The sequence below is a fragment of the Haliotis cracherodii genome, unplaced genomic scaffold, assembly GCF_022045235.1.
Source record: "Haliotis cracherodii isolate W230 unplaced genomic scaffold, xgHalCrac1.p SCAF_15, whole genome shotgun sequence".
In the NCBI taxonomy this organism is placed as follows: domain Eukaryota; kingdom Metazoa; phylum Mollusca; class Gastropoda; order Lepetellida; family Haliotidae; genus Haliotis; species Haliotis cracherodii.
In genome coordinates this window covers 30,200,649-30,219,909 of record NW_027266270.1, presented here as the reverse complement: position 1 = coordinate 30,219,909, position 19,261 = coordinate 30,200,649, and the positions used below count along the sequence as shown (strand labels likewise).

General features: G+C 41.0%; 1 protein-coding gene across 1 annotated transcript in view; it reads left to right on the top strand.

Annotated features, from left to right (window-relative positions):
- The window catches only part of LOC139462034 (uncharacterized), a 36,827-nt gene extending 19,424 nt beyond the window's left edge, over nucleotides 1-17,403 (top strand). The window contains exons 8-13 of the mRNA XM_071243534.1: nucleotides 2,376-2,537; nucleotides 10,542-10,770; nucleotides 11,148-11,281; nucleotides 12,014-12,101; nucleotides 14,807-14,930; nucleotides 15,435-17,403. Of these exons, the coding sequence (XP_071099635.1) occupies nucleotides 2,376-2,537; nucleotides 10,542-10,770; nucleotides 11,148-11,281; nucleotides 12,014-12,101; nucleotides 14,807-14,930; nucleotides 15,435-16,695 (1,998 nt within the window). The 3' untranslated portion in view covers nucleotides 16,696-17,403. The remainder of the gene's footprint in view (nucleotides 1-2,375; nucleotides 2,538-10,541; nucleotides 10,771-11,147; nucleotides 11,282-12,013; nucleotides 12,102-14,806; nucleotides 14,931-15,434) is intronic.
- Nucleotides 17,404-19,261: the final 1,858 nt, after the last annotated feature.

The following is a 19,261-nucleotide window of genomic DNA, read 5'->3' as shown; positions in this document are numbered from 1 at the left end:
ATCCTTTATTGGCCTACTTAAAGATTTTTCCATAGTGTATTAATCAACAGGACCAGAATCAACTCAAGATGTTAATTTCATTAAATTTTTATAAAAATATAAATCTGTTATTGAATTAAAACATTTAATGTGTGTCAACAATTCAGTCGTAATGATCTGTTTTTGAAACATATGAGAAAGAAAAAGGTGATATTCTAGTCTTTAATTGAACCTTATATAAAATGTCCCTAATGCATGCTGAATAGGGCTGCAACGAATACACTATAGGGTAACGAATATGAATATTAATTCAGGAATGCTATAACAAGTCAGCAGCTGATCTTTTATTTGTTATATTCAGTGAAGCAATAACAACATAAATTATTTGACATGGTTTGTTAATTATTAATATATTCTACATCTATATACTGCACTTATCCAGGTATTAGTATCTGCCTAAATGCGACAATGACCAGTGACCACTATATTGTGAAATTAAATGGTGTAAGAGTGTTGTCTTTTGAAGAAATCTATGCATATAATATGTTCTTATGGGTATTTTTATGTAAATGCACATGCTTGCATATTCATAAATATTCGATTCTAGTGGCCACGAATAACGAATTCAATTCATGAATGGATACGGTTCGATTCCCCGAATACACGAGTGAATCGTAACAGCCCTAATGCTGAACAAGACGTGCAGTGGTGCACACAGTCACTCAGCAAGAGTCGGAGATAATGTTTCCTTTTGGTCGGCAGACCGAGATAATTATCAGAGGTCAGCGAGTTCTGTAGTACTTCTGATACTGTCAAACACACAATAACAAGACAGAGATAGACGGAGTTAATTGTAGCGAGTCGTAAGGAATGGAGTATCTAGTGAGTAGCACTATGTCTATATTGTTTCTTTCACACGGGATGATGTTAATGTGGCGTGTATATTATCTATGGTTTAGCTGCCAACAACGATATGCTACATGAATTAAAATTAATTGTTAAATATTATGTGAAATTAGTGTTCCTGTTTACCGGTAACACCAGTAAAATAAGGCTTGGACCGGTAATTCATGTGATTGCCAGTCCCTGTGGACCGACAAATATAGTACCTTATAAATCTATGATATTCATATAAGTGTACTTTTCGAATGAAGTCAGCTTGTCTGTTTCCATCAGTAGAAATCTGCCATTTTTAAGGGTTTTGCTATATGTTATCATTATAAGGACTAGTGGACTGGGGGCATGGGTGGCCCAGTCGTCTAAGGCGCCACGATTTGCTCTGCAGAGTTGCGTCCCTTGGGCACGCCAGAAACCTATGATTGTGGGTTCGAATCCCGGTTCGCCCCAATCATGTTTCTAGGTTTGTCAGCACCATACCCGTGCTCGTGGGTTTCACCGAAGTGGTAAACGTCTGAGACCTGCATCACTTCGGGCTTTCTTCCCACATTAAGCTGACACGCCGCAATATAACTGGAATACTGTTAAAAGTGGCGTTAAACCCAACTCACTCACTCACTCACTAGTGGACTAATACTCTTAGTTTCTACCGCTGTAGAAGGGTAGTCTAGTGGTTAAAGTGTTCGTTTGTGACGTCGACAGGCGGAACGCCCGGTTTAAATTCCCAACATATGTACAATGTTTGAAGCCCACTTCTGGTGTCCCCTGCCATGATATTGCTGGACTATTGCTAACAGTGGCATAAACCATACTCACTTTGGTCACCAGATTTGCATAGTTGAAGAAATGAGCAAAATTTTGAATGAGCCAAATAATGAATGTTATCTCATGCGTTCATATGGATGAGACTCAGAATTCAGAATTCACTTGCCCATTATTAACAACATCAAATTTAGAGGCATGGCTAATATGTGCCAACATGACCAATTTGAAACATTTTCAGGAAGTATTTTCTAATATTTGGTCATGTCAGCAAGTCCTTGACAAAAATATGTTATAAAGGAGGCTCGTCACCTCGTCAATCATATGAAAATGTCTGATAATTTTCTTCATAATATTTCAAAGTCCAAGATTTGAAATTTCTAATGGACCAAGAAGGTCTCTTAATCTTCCTCGTCTTAAGAACAGTTATCTAGAGAGACATGATAGTAGATATAAAATTACTTGTTTTCCTGAAATATTAGTGACCACAAGCTAACAAGCACCAGGTATTTGAACCCCAGATAGATGATACCGGGTATATGTCATATGATTGACATTAATTAGGGGCAGTGGGGTAGCCTTGTGGTTAAAGAATTCGCTCATCACACAGAAGGCTTGGGTTTCCTATATGGGTATTTTAGTTAGTACAGCATCAAACATTAAAATCTCCAACAATTTTAGGGATTCATTTATTTCTTGTCATCAGTATCTATATACTTTGTTGCTATTTCTTCCAGCTGGTTGACTTTGAGAAACTTCTGTGTCACCATGACGACCGCATCGCCTGGGTGCTGAACAAGAAGTATCTCAAAGATGAATGGGATTTTGGCCACGAGACCCTTAGCAGTAACCGAATGTTTAAAGAACCGCCCATCACGAATGAGGCGAGGATTCAGCAGGTAAATATACCCAATGAAAAATGTAATCTTTATGTTAAGGAACTTTTTGTTACTTTTCTCTATGATATATCTTTAGGGGTTTATTTAGGCATTCCCCGAAGCTGGTTCCAGCTCAAGGTCTTTGGGGTAAAAATTTTTAAATTGGAAATTAAAATTCTCAAATCAGGAATTAATGTTTGAGCATTGTAAACAGTAAACACAGTACAGATAAAATGGCTATACTATTTAGCTTAACACTATTGTAATGCAATGCTAGAACACCTCAGAATTTTAGAAAACAGGGATTATAAGAAATAATTCCCACCTGTGGTCTTAAGTAATATATGGGCTCTTATCAGCTACTTGAAATTCTAGATAAATCCCTGAACTGTTTACCTACTATTTTCTTTTTATTGATCATTGTGTTTACTAGTGCTACTATTAGTATTTAGAGACCTAGTGACTAAGAATCATTAACATTAATGCATTTTAGCAGATTTCAAGAGCAGGGGGGAGGGAGTTTTCGAACCAGTAAGGCGCTGAAAATAAGGACCCTCCCGTAGTGCTTGTCATATTTTTGGATGACCCTCTCCATGTCCTTGTACATTTTTTTCATGACCCTCCTGAAAAGACCAATTTTAAAAGCACTTTTCATTTAATTAAAAAATGTTTTTTTCTTTTCATTACCGTCCCTAGACATGTTTATTATTTTTTACCCTCCCCTGGAGACTGTCCTAGTTTTTGGTGATCCATCCCTGATTCCCTCACACCCACCCACCCCTATGATAAAAGACCAGTCCATGACATAAACATTGAGTTGTTGGTTGTCAAAACTTACTTCGGAGCCTTCCTTTAAATCAAAATCTCACAATCTTTCAGCCTCTGGAGGTGTTGAGTTGATTTCGGGGTCAAATCAGTAGGACCTTACGAACTATGACCAATAGACATACCAAATTTCAGTTTTTCAGACAAAATGCCGACTTCCAGTTTCTTGTGTTGAATTGCAATACTGCATTGTGATTAATGTCAATAAATTACCATTGGTAATCAACATGGGAAGTTTGATAGGTCAGTTGTAGGGCTGGGATGGGTAACTCGGGTACTCGGGGTGGGTGGGTCGTGAGTAGGGTCTAGGCAATCCTCTGGGAACCCGGTTCCTTCCTATATGTGATATATTGTTTAATGACAAAACAATAAAATTCCATGGTTCCACTGGTACAAATTGCTAATGTATGTATTTCTTTCTGACTATGCACACAGTCCTTCTGACCTTTATATGTTTGAGGGGGTGGTCGGGTAGCCTAGTGGTTAAAGTGTTTACTCATCAAGCCGAAGACCCGGGTTCGATTCCCAACATAGGTACAATGTGTGAAGCCCATTTGTGGTGTCCCCCGCCGTGATATTGCTGGAATATTGCTAAAAGCAGCGTAAAACCTCACTCACTCACTCACTTATATGTTTGAGTAAACATACAGGTTCAGTCAACTTTACCATATACATGTTCACATCGTATTATACTGTATCTAAATACTTTCTGCCAGGGCAATTCCCAATTGAACATTTTATACCCAAATTGAGACCTACCCAGGTAGGGTCGGGTAATACGGGGTCGGGTACCTGGGTAGGCCATTTGGACTCGTCCCAGCCCTAGTCTGTTGACCTGAGTTGAGAACATGCTAGAGTTGAGTTCCTTGAGATTGTTAGACCTGTGACTAAATAACACTGCCTGGGTGTGAACAAACATCTCACCTGTGATGTATATGACTTAACAACCTTGCCATACATCATCGGAGATTCAAATTGATAGGTGTAAAGCACCTTGTATTGTACATCAGTGAGCCATGATTGGGGGATTAAGATAACCTTTACAGGCACACAATCCAAATTTACTATCTGGGTACCCGCTGTAGGTCTCAAGAGATAGGTACAAACTGTCTCATTGGGAAAGGTTTGACTGTAACCCTTGCAAAATGTATTTAGATACTCGTGTAAAACACACTGGTGATGCATGCACTGTTCAAAGTTGACTGAAGTTTTATCTTTATTCAACCATATAAAAGTCTGGGGGCATAGTCAGAAAGAAATGCGAACATTAGTGACTTGTTGTGTGACCATATAGTTCAAGATCATTTTTGTCAATAAACAATATATTACATGACCACGGGTCCAGGTAGTTCTGTGAGTACCCGGGTCCTACTCAGTACCCACCGGGCCCGAATACCAGAGTTACCCATCCTAGCCCTAAAACACACACACTCACCCATGCACATACACACACATACACACACATACACACGCATGCACAGTCAAAAACATTCAATAAGAAAATGACACTAAACTAAACTTAAATCAATCTATTTGACAATAATAACCTTGTATAAATATCAATAAGACAAAATAAGGTTTTTAAGATAACAGCCGTCGTTTTGATTGACTGCACAAATCAGCTGACCTTGAGTGACCTTGAATTGTACATAGTTTATACATTAACATACACCCTCTACAGTAACCAGAGTGGAGAGAGGGAATGTCTAGCTCTGGCTCACCCAATAGGTACAATTAATATACACACATGAACTGAAACCCCTGTGCAGAGGGGCAGCAATAACAACAATTCAGAAATTCGAGAACTAATTTTTGTGTTGTGACTTTAGAAGAGCTTAAGGGACGAACGATTTACTATCCTAGGGAGTGCCTTGGATTTTTTTTGAGACAGAATATTTATGTGGTCACTTGCTTCAAGAGGTACTTTTTCGGGGGGGGCGTCAAGTGAACAATTTTTTGTTGTGGTAAAATTAAAATGATCTTTTTCTGGTATTTTATGGAACACATTATTTGTTTTTTTAAAACAATCCCAGTCCCCTCCACCTGCCAAATAAAATGTAGATATACTACTCTAAAGAAGTGAAGAAGATAATGGTGGTCCTTAACATGTTTTGAGTAGTATAACTCAAGTTGATTTTCACTTTAATTTCGACCTACCAAAGCAAACTGGTAAGGTAAGACTCCGTAAAAATTGATTTACCAATCATCTGGCCCTAATAAATAGAAAAATGGGGGAAAATCAAACCTTTTATTTTGCAGAAACTTACATATTCACCACAAAAAAAAGTGTGAACACAAAACATTAAACTGCAGGACAAGCTTAGCTAACACTGCACGTATGACAACATATTAACATGACATTTTTTAAGAACAAAAAAGTAATCTTAAAAGTAGCAAGGCAGGATTTTTCACACAAAAAGTGTAAACAAGATTAAAAAAAGCTGACCTTAACACAATATCTCTAAACCATAAAATACGAAAACAGGCCTAATACCACAGGAGTATTGGCTACTATTCTCGTATTCCTGGATCAGACATGTATTGTGAGTGGGAGAGAGTATTGGGTCTGTTGTCAATAACTTCATTGTGACAACGTAAGTGACAGGCACAAACAAAATTGACTTTATATGAGTAGCGAGAGATTGCGACTCCCGCTGTGTTGACGTAAGGGGTCCTATTGTGAAAGTTAGTTGTCTCAGCTTGATAGAGTCTTGTGCAGATACTGGTTGATACAACGTGTAGTGTACAACGTTGTGTTTATCTGGACGTTTGGTTGTATGATTCGAGGTAAATATTGGTTATATATATCTTTCTTTGTTGGTTGTTTCATCATATTTTTGAGCATCGTATTTAGTACTTGTGACAAAATTTGTCAATATGCATATATTTTATCAAGTGAACTTTCAAGTTTATGTTTGTTTGAATCTCCAGAAATGATGTTATGATGGAACAATGTTTTATCATGAAATAAACCACACTTCGTTCTTCATTGTTCTTTACGATTTATCTTGAAGCTCTGTTATAATGATTTAATAGTATTTTTCGCTGATATTTGTACAATACAATGCATAAACATGTGTATTTCATCAAATGAATTTTCAAGTTTATGCTTACAAAAGTTGCATCGTAAGGTTACATCATATTTCACAAATTTAATAAAACAGTCTATTTTTAGGTCCATCTTCAAACGTTATCAAATAACAATCATTGATGAATTTAAATGTCTTTTAGCAAGTAAAGGTTTACTATTTAACATATCTAATCCTGTCTGATTATGATTAAATAAAAAGAAGTGCCAATATTTCTAATAAGTTTAATTTTTTATAGATGTAACTAATCAAACACTAATCATTTTGCATCTGCTGCTTGTGCATTTTAGATGGATCATCGATCCAGTTACTGAAACATGAAATGTAATCTATACCGGGTGAGCATTATAGAGCGTCTGCCCGGAGAGTGGAAGGTCATACCAAAAGACTTTATAAGATGGTACTTGTTTTTGCCCTGCCTGGTGCTTGCATAAAGGGGCTAAAACAAGGACTGGTCAGCTTGGAGTCAGTATACTGTGTCTGAGTGGGGTATTCATGTAAACTGAAGCATGGTAACTCAGTGGGCTAGCACTATAAAATCAGCATTAGTCCGGACTAGTACAAGCAGCCACACACACACACACACATGTGCATGCACATCGCGGTATATGTGTAATGATTTGGAATGTGACCTTACACCTCATTTCACCTCACATCATGGCATTTTTGTGCGGCGAAAAACTGTTACATGATATATCTCGGATTCCCATCAAAATTCAAGTAGTGATAGTGTTTGGGGAACAAGTTATGTCTATGTAATTATCAACTGCTACAATTACAGATGTCCAGGGAAGATGAGAGAGATTGTGCTTCATAACTTTGTATATTCTGAATATATCCACACTGTCACTGACTCAAATGTAACTATGAAAACACTGATTGTATCAACTCACCTGTAGATGGTGATTGTACCTGCATCCTGCCAGGGCAAGGGAGTTAACTGACTGTAAAAGTCCAGTTTCCACATTGCCGAACTAGGTTGGAATTATGGAGTTTTATTTTGGCTGGACTAACGAGTCTGTGCATAGTCCAATCAAAATCCCGTAATGAATTCCACATCGGGTTCGTAAACAACATGGCAACTGGTGCACCGATTTCATCGGATTACAGGATTTACAGAGCATGTGTTCCGCCAACAGTCAACAGATATTTTCCAAATCTTGTCATGTTTTTAATGAAAGTGCTCAAGTGATTTTATGCACTTTGCAAGGTTAGACCCTTTTTTATGACAATAAAAATGTTGATTATCGAACAGATCTTGGGCGCAACACTGTTTTTAAAGCAAATGCAAGTGATATGAGAGGTGAAATCTGATTGGTCAGTAGGATGGACACAGAAGGGACATAACTCGTAATAGCCACTTTTGGTGTTAAGATTGATCCCATTAGATCCAGCCTAGTTCGGCAGGGACATAACTCGTGATAGCAACTTTTGGCGTTAAGATTGATCCCAGGAATTCCAACCTACCGGTAGTTCAGCGAGGGTGGAAACTGGACTTTTAAAGTCCGTTCACTCCCTTGCCTCGGCGAGATGTTGTACCTGTGTCATTACACACACATATTTTATCACTTTTACTTGTAGTTTTATCCCTCTATAATTCTATGTTTTGTATGTTATAGATGTTGTTGTTTCTAACACACCATTTTCAGCTGGAGGAGCGTAAATTTAGTGATGAGTATGTTCACTGGCTGGAAGTTGAGGTAATACTTGGTGGCGGCGTACCCACCTCATGTAGTCGATGTGGTGGCAGCGTAGTTGGCGGGGCAGTGTAGACAGCATCGTCGCAGCTGCGTAGTGTGTGCACATATATATCCTATACCTAGAGGCCAGCAGATAGTTGTGGTTGTTAGTGGTGACTGTATACCTTGATTGTGGTTATCAGGATATGAAGAAATGTGCAGCCCAATTCTATTATTGATGTTCTAAAATCAGGCCATGTTATGAGGGCAGACCATTTTATAATTTGTTTCAGAAAGCTTCCAGATTTAAAAAAAGTATATATCATTGTCCACTGGATGTCATGAAAAATCTGTGTCGTGGGTACTAAAAATAATTGTTCAACCACCTTTCCAAGAAAATTATTTGTTTGTCTGGAAGAAATGACAGAAACAATACTCTGTGCGTAACAAATATCCCAGCCTTCTGAATATTAAGTGCTTGGCCCCTATCTGAAATGTATTTAAAAGCCTAGTGTTAAACGAATTTCACACTCCAGTCAAGAGCCAATTATCACGTCACCTGACTTTGAATATTTGGAGTCAACCAATCAGATTGGCTGCACTAATATTCTACTGCCCAGTTTAGTCTGACTTTGAGATCAGGAAGAAAAGTTCAGCTAGCATACATCTTCAAAAAATTTAAATTGTAAAACCAGGAACCCAATATATGTTGTGGTGCAACCATCAGATCTTCTGATCTTTGGGGGTCTGTGGTACTGACAGAAGACATGCCAGGGCTAGTCGGATTTGTACAATGGACTTAGCTTTAAATAGAGGTGCATTATCATCATCATCATCATCATCATCTTTATTATTATTATTATTATTATTATTATTATTATTATTATTATTGGGACAGCAATAACATAACACATGTTTAACCTTTGCTTTTAATACACAAATTGTTAGTGTTTGATTTTTGTTTAATTCTATATCTTAAACTGAGTTTATTAGTTCTCGTCTTGTCAAGGTAAGATATCAAAGTCAGATGCATATTAAATCGGTTCACTGTGATGTGAACATTTGTGTGAATGTCATGTTACATATACATTGTGTGACAGTCATGTTACATATACATTGTGTGACAGTCATGTTACATATACATTGTGTGACAGTCATGTTACATGTACATTGAGAGACAGTCATGTTACATATACATTGTGTGACAGTCATGTTACATATACATTGTGTGACAGTCATGTTACATTGTGTGACAGTCATGTTACATGTACATTGAGAGACAGTCATGTTACATATACATTGTGTAACAGTCATGTTACATATACATTGTGTGACAGTCATGTTACATTGTGTGATGGTCATGTTACATGTACATTGTGTGACAGTCATGTTACATATACATTGTGTGACGGTCATGTTACATGTACATTGTGTGACACTCATGTGACATTGTGTGACAGTCATGTTACATATACATTGTGTGACAGTCATGTGACATTGTGTGACAGTCATGTCACATGTACAGTGTGTGAGTCATGTTTCATATACATTATGTGACAGTCATGTTACATGTACATTGTGTGACAGTCATGTTACATATACATTGTGTGACAGTCATGTTACATATACATTGTGTGACAGTCATGTTACATATACATTGTGTGACAGTCATGTGACATTGTGTGACAGTCATGTCACATGTACAGTGTGTGACAGTCATGTTACATATACACTGTGTGACAGTCATGTTACATGTACATTGTGTGACAGTCATGTTACATATACATTGTGTGACAGTTGTTACATATACATTGTGTGACAGTCATGTTACATATACATTGTGTGACAGTCATGTTACATTGTGTGACAATCATGTTACATTCTGTGACAGTCATGTTACATGTATATTTTGTGACTTTCTCCCAAGTTGTACATAATATTATGTCTGTGGTAGATCTTTAGGGTGTGAAGTTTGTTTGTGTTTGCAATGATATAACTGCAGTACAGTTAGCGTAGACTGTGTATCATGCTAAGTGGATGCCATTACTTAGTGATGAGGAGAGGAATGGTCAATACATATGAAATACTACTTTTAACAAGATAAACTGAATATGTAAGAACACTTTCTTTATGATATTTTTATCGATTCATTTTCAAGTTTCAATGTTCACTAGCACTACAAAGTAGAGATAATTTATGGATAACAACTTCTAGATCCCTATAGATGCTTATACTGAAATATCACCTTTACAGTAAATAAAGAAGTTGTTATTGATAAAATTGTCTTTACTTTGTCATCCGTCAACTTCTAAGTATGCCTATCAAACAATTCACTATCATTGTCAGCTATTTTAATTTGGTTTTTGGATAGCAAAAAAGACTTTTCTTTGTAGTTATAAAACAGTCTCAACAAACATTAAAGTATATTTCAGACCAAGTTCCACAAGAGGAGTTACTGTCACCTGAAGAATGAGGTGGGCCATTCACAGAAACGTGTGTATCGAGCTCACGCAGGCTACATACGAGGACGACCAATCACAGCGCCGAATCTAAGCATGTATCGACCCAAGGAGGAGGAGCAGAAGGCTGTCGAGACCACGGCGAAGGAGGCGTATCAGACGGTCAGACAGCGGCTTCGATCAGCTCCTTCCACAGCCAGGTGTAAGGACATTTATTTGTGTCTACTGTAAATACACAGATAGCAAGTCTTTTTGATGTAAAGTTGGTTTGTGGATTCATCAGACCCTAAAAAAATAAAAGAAGTGCTCACGGGTTTCAACAAAGTGGTAAACATCTGAGACCTGCATCACTTTCGTCTTTCCTCCCCGTCAACCTTACATGCTGTGATATAACTGGAATACTGTTCAACCGGCAACAAACCCATCTCACTCACTCACTCACTCACTCACTCACTCACTCACTCACTGTTACGTACCTCCCACATTAGGCTGAAATACTCTTCAAAGCAGATAAAACCACACTGACTTAGCTAGTGATCCATCTGAGTTTTCAAATGAATGTCACTTGGATATTGGCAGCTACGTCTCTGTTTGCGGATCGGCCCACAACGAGGGAGTATCAGCGACTGACTACGCCCCAAGTTGTCACCAGGGGAGATTTGTCGGAGGTGGAGACGAAGCTCAATGGTCTCAAGTTTGACATGATCACAATGGCAAGTAACTGTTGTGCTACATACAGCTGTTAGGATTTTCTGTTCCAAGTATTTTCTTCATCAACACAAATAAAAAACTAATGTTGTCAGTGAGGCTTTGTGGTTTACTTCCTGAACATACCGTATTCGACGTAATAAGCGCCCCGCTCTAATAAGCGCCCACGGCAATAATTGCTAACATATTGGCTAGTGAACAATCCCAATTAGCACCCCTTCCGATTGATCAATGTACACAAGACTTATTTATTTGCGTATAATACGCACTCGTGTGTTATATGCACCCTTAATAATGGCCAATTAAAATCTGGAAAAATATATCTGTCGTACATAAACATTTCAGACTGTCAGCATAAACCACGAAATTTATCTTTCAACTTCAACTTCAAATTTATTTTTTTTCACCAAAATAATATTTTAATAAGAGCCCCTATTTCTAATTTGAGAGCGCCCTGGGCGCTTATTATGTCGAATACAGTAAGTTTGAAAGAAATTTTTCAGGAGAACAAGAAGATTTTATGTGAAAACTTTAGGGTTAGTTCTAAAAAGATAATATTTACACTCTGTCATATATGCACAGAGGTAATTTCTCCGATTTCCTTATGATGGTTCGTGGTATCATTCAGAGTTTCAATATTCACCCATCTGTATATGTGATTGTACCATAGAGCAGCATGGAGTCAAGTGAGGAGTGGTGATTGGCTGCAGACTTATCTTCCTCTGTTATCTCTGCAGGACAGCAAGTACGACATTGACAAGGAGGAGAAGATGGACCATTACCTGCCTGGGTACCGTGACAAGCTAGCACAGCGGCCCCCTCCAGGTATGTGATAGTCCCTGGTCAATACGTGGTGTGTTACAAGTTAGCACAGCGGCCCCCTCCAGGTATGTGATAGTCCCTGGTCATCACGTGGTGTGTTACAAGTTAGCACAGCGGCCCCCTCCAGGTATGTGATAGTCCCTGGTCATCACGTGGTGTGTTACAAGTTAGCACAGCGGCCCTCTCCAGGTATGTGATAGTCCCTGGTCATCACGTGGTGTGTTACAAGTTAGCACAGCGGCCCCCTCCAGGTATGTGATAGTCCCTGGTCATCACGTGGTGTGTTACAAGTTAGCACAGCGGCCCCCTCCAGGTATGTGATAGTCCCTGGTCATCACGTGGTGTGTTACAAGCTAGCACAGCGGCCCCCTCCAGGTATGTGATAGTCCCTGGTCATCAAATGGTGTGTTACAGTACCTGGTCCCTACCTGGTGTGTTACAGTCCCTGGTCCCCACCTGGTATGTTACAGTCCCTTGTCCCCACCTGGTATGTTATAGTCCCTGTTCCCCACCTGGAATGTTACAGTCCCTTGTCCCCACCTGGTATGTTACAGTCCCTTGTCCCCACCTGGTATGTTACAGTCCCTTGTCCCCACCTGGTATGTTACAGTCCCTTGTCCCCACTTGGTGTGTTATAGTCCCTGGTCCCCTCCTGGTATGTTACAGTCCCTGGTCCCCATCTGGTATGTTATAGTCCCTGATCCCCTCCTGGTGTGTTACAGTCCCTGGTCCCCACCTGGTGTGTTATAGTCCCTGGTCCCGACCTGGTATGTTACAGTCCCTGGTCCCCACTTGGTGTGTTACAGTCCCTGGTCCCACTTGGTATGTTACATTCCCTGTTCCCCACCTGGAATGTTACAGTCCCTGGTCCCCACCTGGTATGTTACAGTCCCTGGTCCCCACCTGGTATGTTACAGTCCCTGGTCCCCACCTGGTATGTTACAGTCCCTTGTCCCCACTTGGTGTGTTATAGTCCCTGGTCCCCTCCTGGTATGTTACAGTCCCTGGTCCCCATCTGGTATGTTATAGTCCCTGATCCCCTCCTGGTGTGTTACAGTCCCTGGTCCCCACCTGGTGTGTTATAGTCCCTGGTCCCGACCTGGTATGTTACAGTCCCTGGTCCCCACTTGGTGTGTTACAGTCCCTGGTCCCCACCTGGTATGTTACAGTCCCTGGTCCCCACCTGGTATGTTACAGTCCCTGGTCCCCACCTGGTATGTTACAGTCCCTTGTCCCCACTTGGTGTGTTACAGTACCTGGTCCCCTCCTGGTATGTTACAGTCCCTGGTCCCCATCTGGTATGTTATAGTCCCTGGTCCCCACCTGGTATGTTACAGTCCCTGGTCCCCACTTGGTGTGTTACAGTCCCTGGTCCCCACCTGGTATGTTACAGTCCCTGGTCCCCACCTGGTGTGTTATAGTCCCTGGTCCCCACCTGGTATGTTACAGTCCCTGGTCCCCACCTGGTATGTTACAGTCCCTGGTCCCCACTTGGTGTGTTACAGTCCCTGGTCCCCACCTGGTATGTTACAGTCCCTGGTCCCCACCTGGTATGTTACAGTCCCTGGTCCCCACCTGGTATGTTACAGTCCCTGGTCCCCACCTGGTATGTTACAGTCCCTTGTCCCCACTTGGTGTGTTACAGTACCTGGTCCCCTCCTGGTATGTTACAGTCCCTGGTCCCCATCTGGTATGTTATAGTCCCTGGTCCCCACCTGGTATGTTACAGTCCCTGGTCCCCACTTGGTGTGTTATAGTCCCTGGTCCCCACCTGGTGTGTTACAGTCCCTTGTCCCCACTTGGTGTGTTACAGTACCTGGTCCCCTCCTGGTATGTTACAGTCCCTGGTCCCCACCTGGTGTGTTACAGTCCCTGGTCCCCACCTGGTATGTTACAGTCCCTGGTCCCCACCTGGTATGTTACAGTCCCTGGTCCCCACCTGGTATGTTACAGTCCCTGGTCCCCACCTGGTATGTTACAGTCCCTGGTCCCACTTGGTATGTTACATTCCCTGTTCCCCACCTGGAATGTTACAGTACCTGGTCCCCACCTGGTATTATACAGTCCCTGATCCCCACCTGGTGTGTTATAGTCCCTGGTCCCCACCTGGTATGTTACAGTCCCTGGTCCCCACCTGGTATGTTACAGTCCCTTGTCCCCACCTGGTATGTTACAGTCCCTTGTCCCCACTTGGTGTGTTACAGTCCCTGGTCCCCTCCTGGTATGTTACAGTCCCTGGTCCCCATCTGGTATGTTATAGTCCCTGATCCCCTCCTGGTGTGTTACAGTCCCTGGTCCCCACCTGGTGTGTTATAGTCCCTGGTCCCGACCTGGTATGTTACAGTCCCTGGTCCCCACTTGGTGTGTTACAGTCCCTGGTCCCCACCTGGTATGTAACAGTCCCTGGTCCCCACTTGGTGTGTTACAGTCCCTGGTCCCCACCTGGTATGTTACAGTCCCTGGTCCCCACCTGGTATGTTACAGTCCCTGGTCCCCACCTGGTATGTTACAGTCCCTGGTCCCCACCTGGTATGTTACAGTCCCTGGTCCCCACCTGGTATGTTACAGTCCCTGGTCCCCACCTGGTATGTTACAGTCCCTTGTCCCCACTTGGTGTGTTACAGTCCCTGGTCCCCACCATGACCATGATGTTACCAAGTCTCTGTGTAAACCCATTTTAATCGGGATGTCTTTGATTATTTAAACAGTTCCTCCTCCGGAGCCAAAGCCAGAACCTCCCAAGTCCACCCACTGGACGGAGGAGGTGATTGAGGAACTGGTCCATCCCAAACAGAGGCTGCCTCCCTCTCATGCTCGCAAGTGTGATGCCAGGTCAGCAGACATTTCCTTCCTGATAGACCTCCTAAATCTTAACTTTCTAACATTACAGTAATGCCAAGATCCCGTTGACATGCTTAATTGTGGACATAGCATCCTGAAGAGAGACTAATTACGTGTGATATAGCTTATGATTGGCACCATCTGAAAATATATTGCTGAAAAGATTTTCACGGCAACATTTAATCCACATCTCATCTCATCTCATCTCATCTCATCTCATCTCATCCTCTCTAAAGCAAACAATAAATTAATTTTTGATCTCATGTTTCAACAAGTGACTTGGTAGGAATTATATCTTGTGTCATATTTTATGTGTTTTTATTCATCAAGTATAGAAGGAAAAACGCACACAGGATTTTCTTCATCTGTAAATACTGTGGGACTAAACTAATAATGTGATGCAGGGTGTATAGTAGTGAGGTAGGTTGGTTTGAAAATCAAATCATTTATTATGGCACCCTATGTTCATGTCTCACAGTGAATGTTATTGTTTAGATTCCGTGGCTGGCACCAGGTGAGAACGAGACGAGGATCACACTTTGTCCTGGTGTCTCGATGCTATGATTCCTCCCCCAAGGGCAACCTGTTCACCAAACTGAGGGAGCGAACTTTCACGCCAGTCCAGCACATCCACAAGGACCACCTCTACCGCCACACCACCATCAATCAAGTCCAGAGAGGGAAGGGTCGCCTGGGTGAAGAGAGACCCGTCACTGCCCCTGCCTTCATGCAGAGAACAAGAGTCAGACGTGAGAAAGAAGTCCTGTCCGAAAGCATGGAGGGAGAGATCGTTCATCCACAAGCTCCCACCCCGAGAGATGTGGATAAAGATGTTCCACTGGCGTTTGGGGAAGATGCTAGACATGAGGAAGGGATGGTTGGGAGGAAGAATGACAAGGAACCGAGTCCTAGGGGGGCTGACTTTGGGTATGAGTCTTTTGAGGAGGAGCTGCAGAGTAATGAACCTTTGGTGAAGAAGGTGTTGGGAGGTCAGATGAAGGGAACTGTGGTTTGTGATGAAGGGGTTGGTAATATGGAACCGGACAGCGGACGTTGTGAAGATGTTGAGATACCAGTGCCCCACATGGAGCACAGCAAACCCAAGATTGTAGAAGTTGGCCAGATTGGGACTATAGCGCTACTTGAGAAGATAGCCGAGTCTCAGGACCTCGAGGACATATTCAGTCAGTCTTCCCCAACCCGCCAGGATGACAATCATGAGTCAGATGGTCGAAAATCTGAAGAGACAAAAATTAATCTGGTGATGTCGTCCCCAGCGAAGTTTAATCAAGTGACTGAAGTACCATGTACCTCAAGTCCAGATCCTGAACTGGATGTCCCGGATTCTGCCATGGATAGACACACCTACCTCAAGGAACTTAATAATGACAGGTCAGAGTGCACAAGCATGGAGAACCAGTCTGAGATAATGAGAAGTAGGACAAAAAATGACCAGAATGAACCAACACCAAAGAGTAAGGCAAGCAACCTGAGGACAAAGTCTTCGAAATCGGAACATCCCGAATCTACAAATCAGGTCCTGGTTATGAAACACCTGAAGCCAAGAAGTGCTAGTAGTGTTCGAAGTTCAAACCATAGTGTCAGCTCAAGCCTGAAGCGTTGCTACTCCGCAGGAAACCAAAGGAGAAATAGCTCCCTGTCCAACAACAGCAAACACTTCAGGCTCGTCCACAGAGTTAGCGACTCTATCTCTAAGGATCTCAGGAAAAGACTACTAACTGCTGGGCATTGTTGATATAGGCCATGTGTCTATGTCCACTAACATATTGGCAATATTTAATCAGCTCCATTGAATGGTAGCTATAATAAACAATTTATAGCAGTAGTATTTTATTAGGCTCCGTTCAATGGCATCTAACAGTACTGATGGGCAGTGTTGAATTGGTTTCATCGAATATTGTTCCTAATCACTAAATTTAACGTATGGGCAGTGTTAAACTGGTTGAATGATAACATAATTACTAAGCCTTTATTAAAAATATCTGTGTTTTGGGCAAAACTGGCCAGTGGTATGACATTGGGTAGGTATATATAGTTAGTGAGAGAGGGAGTGCCATTGTGATGATATGTGTATACCAGCATGTTACAAGTATAAAAAATGTTGGCAAAAAATTATCAGAGATATTATAAAGATATGGTAGGTGCCTTAACAAAGTTTTTTTTGTATTAGGCAAATAAAAATAAAAGTTTTGGTTCTCAGGCACCGTCTGCATCATCATAAAGTCTCGCCCACATTTCGTTTTTATTTCCATTTTAAAAAAAACATAGGAGTTTATATTCTTGTTTATGTAGGGAGGCCCTTTCCCAGGTTGATGGTACACTGTTTATTTGTATACTTACTTGTTTGAACAAGCCCCAAAAACAAAAAGCACTGCCTGCGCGCACTATATTTTAAAAAGTCAATGCCTGAGAACCAATTCTTATAATTTTTTAAGCCTTAAGGCCATTGATTTGGTTCCATAAAATGCTATCCATAATCAATTACCTATAGATAATGATAACTTGACTCCACTGGAGTGTTCTTATTACTTCTTCTATTGGACAGTGTTAATTCAATCCAGTGAGTGGGATCCATCTTTAAACAATTAAGGGCAGTTTTAAATATGCCCAATGGAATACATGGAACAGTTGGTGTCAATAGTAGCCAACGTGTGGGAAGTGTTTATGGGTACATTGGGTGGTGGCTGTATTGAAAATGGAATATCAGTGTGTTTATGTGTTTTCGGTGAATTATTGAATGGTGGTCAGTGAGTTAACAAAGGATGGTCAGTGAATCTGAGTGAAGGATGGTCAGTGAATCTAAGATGGTCAGTGATAGCTAATGAATCGACAGTTTCATATCCTGGGTTGGGGCTGGGGCTTACGTCCATCAGAATACTTTTCCTTTCACTTCTTCAAGACATACAATATTTACCACTGCTAGGAGACAAACAATTTGCTGGCTGCTTGAACACAATACATTCTATATGTTTTTTTCTGGATATCCAGTGAACAGTTATCAATTACATTGTATTGCTCAGCTGTGAGACAACAAATTCTTATCAGATCAACTTTTTTCACACCAGAGATCGATAGATAGATATGTTGTTTAGTGTTTAGATGGTAATAATATTATTGGAAATATATTAACTAAAAAGTAATTATTTTGTTGTTTGCATCTAATTATACAGAAAACAACACTTCTTGTAAGGTACTTGTCCTGGAATTTCAAGGAATATGGCCTTACACTACCTTGAGACACTAGTTCCTTGGTGCCAAGATATTAATTGTTACTCCCATACGTTAACATAGACTTAGGTCAGTCGTAGCACTATGGTTGTTTTGTACGACGGCACCCTGGACTTAACCCTATGTATAATATCTCCATTCTGTTATGGTAAATACCCTGAACACATTACCATTATTGCTTCATTTCGGTAGTGATGTCACCACATCCAACTCTCCTATCCTAACTGAGCAACAAATTTCTCTTGCTCATGAGAGTAATTTGATTAGTTGTCTATATAGAGTGTCTTGCTGTTTGACTCGGGTTCAAAATAAAACTGGTAGCGAATAGGTTCAGGTCCTATCATAATAGAATGGAGACATAACACTAGGTGATAGGTTCAAATTTGTTTGTTTGTTGTTTAACGCCACTCTCAGCAATATTCCAGCTATAGGACGGTCTGTAAATAGTCTGGCCTAGAAAATCCAGTTAATGACATCATGAGCATCGATCCACGCAATTGGGATACGATGACATGCATCAACCAAGTCAGCGATCACGACTACCCGATCACATTAGTCGCCTCTTACGACAGGCATAGTCGTCTTTTACGGCAGGCATGGGTTGCTGAAGACCTATTCTACCCCGGATCTTCACAGTCGATAGGTTGAAGTGACATTTCAGTAAACTGTATTATCTTAGGTGTGGGATCCTTCTTTTCTCAGTATTAGTTGGGCTCCGTCACTTTTAACAATGATTCATTATATATGGTGGGAACACATGACATGGGCTTTGCACAGAGTACCCATGTGGGGAGCCGAATCCAGGCCTTTGATTTGGTGTTTTTACCTTTAGTGAGTGAGTATGGTTTTACGCCGTTTAATATTCCAGCAATATCACGACGGGGGACACCATAAATGGGCTTCACACATTGTACCCATGTCGGGAATTGAATCCGAGAGAATGCTTTAACAACTAGGCTACCCGACCGCCCTGGGTTTTTTTTAACCTTGAGGCTACTCAGTATTACAATGTAGTTCATGGAGAACTTGTTTAACGTCAGTTCTAACACTTTTCGAACAGCCTGTCCATTATA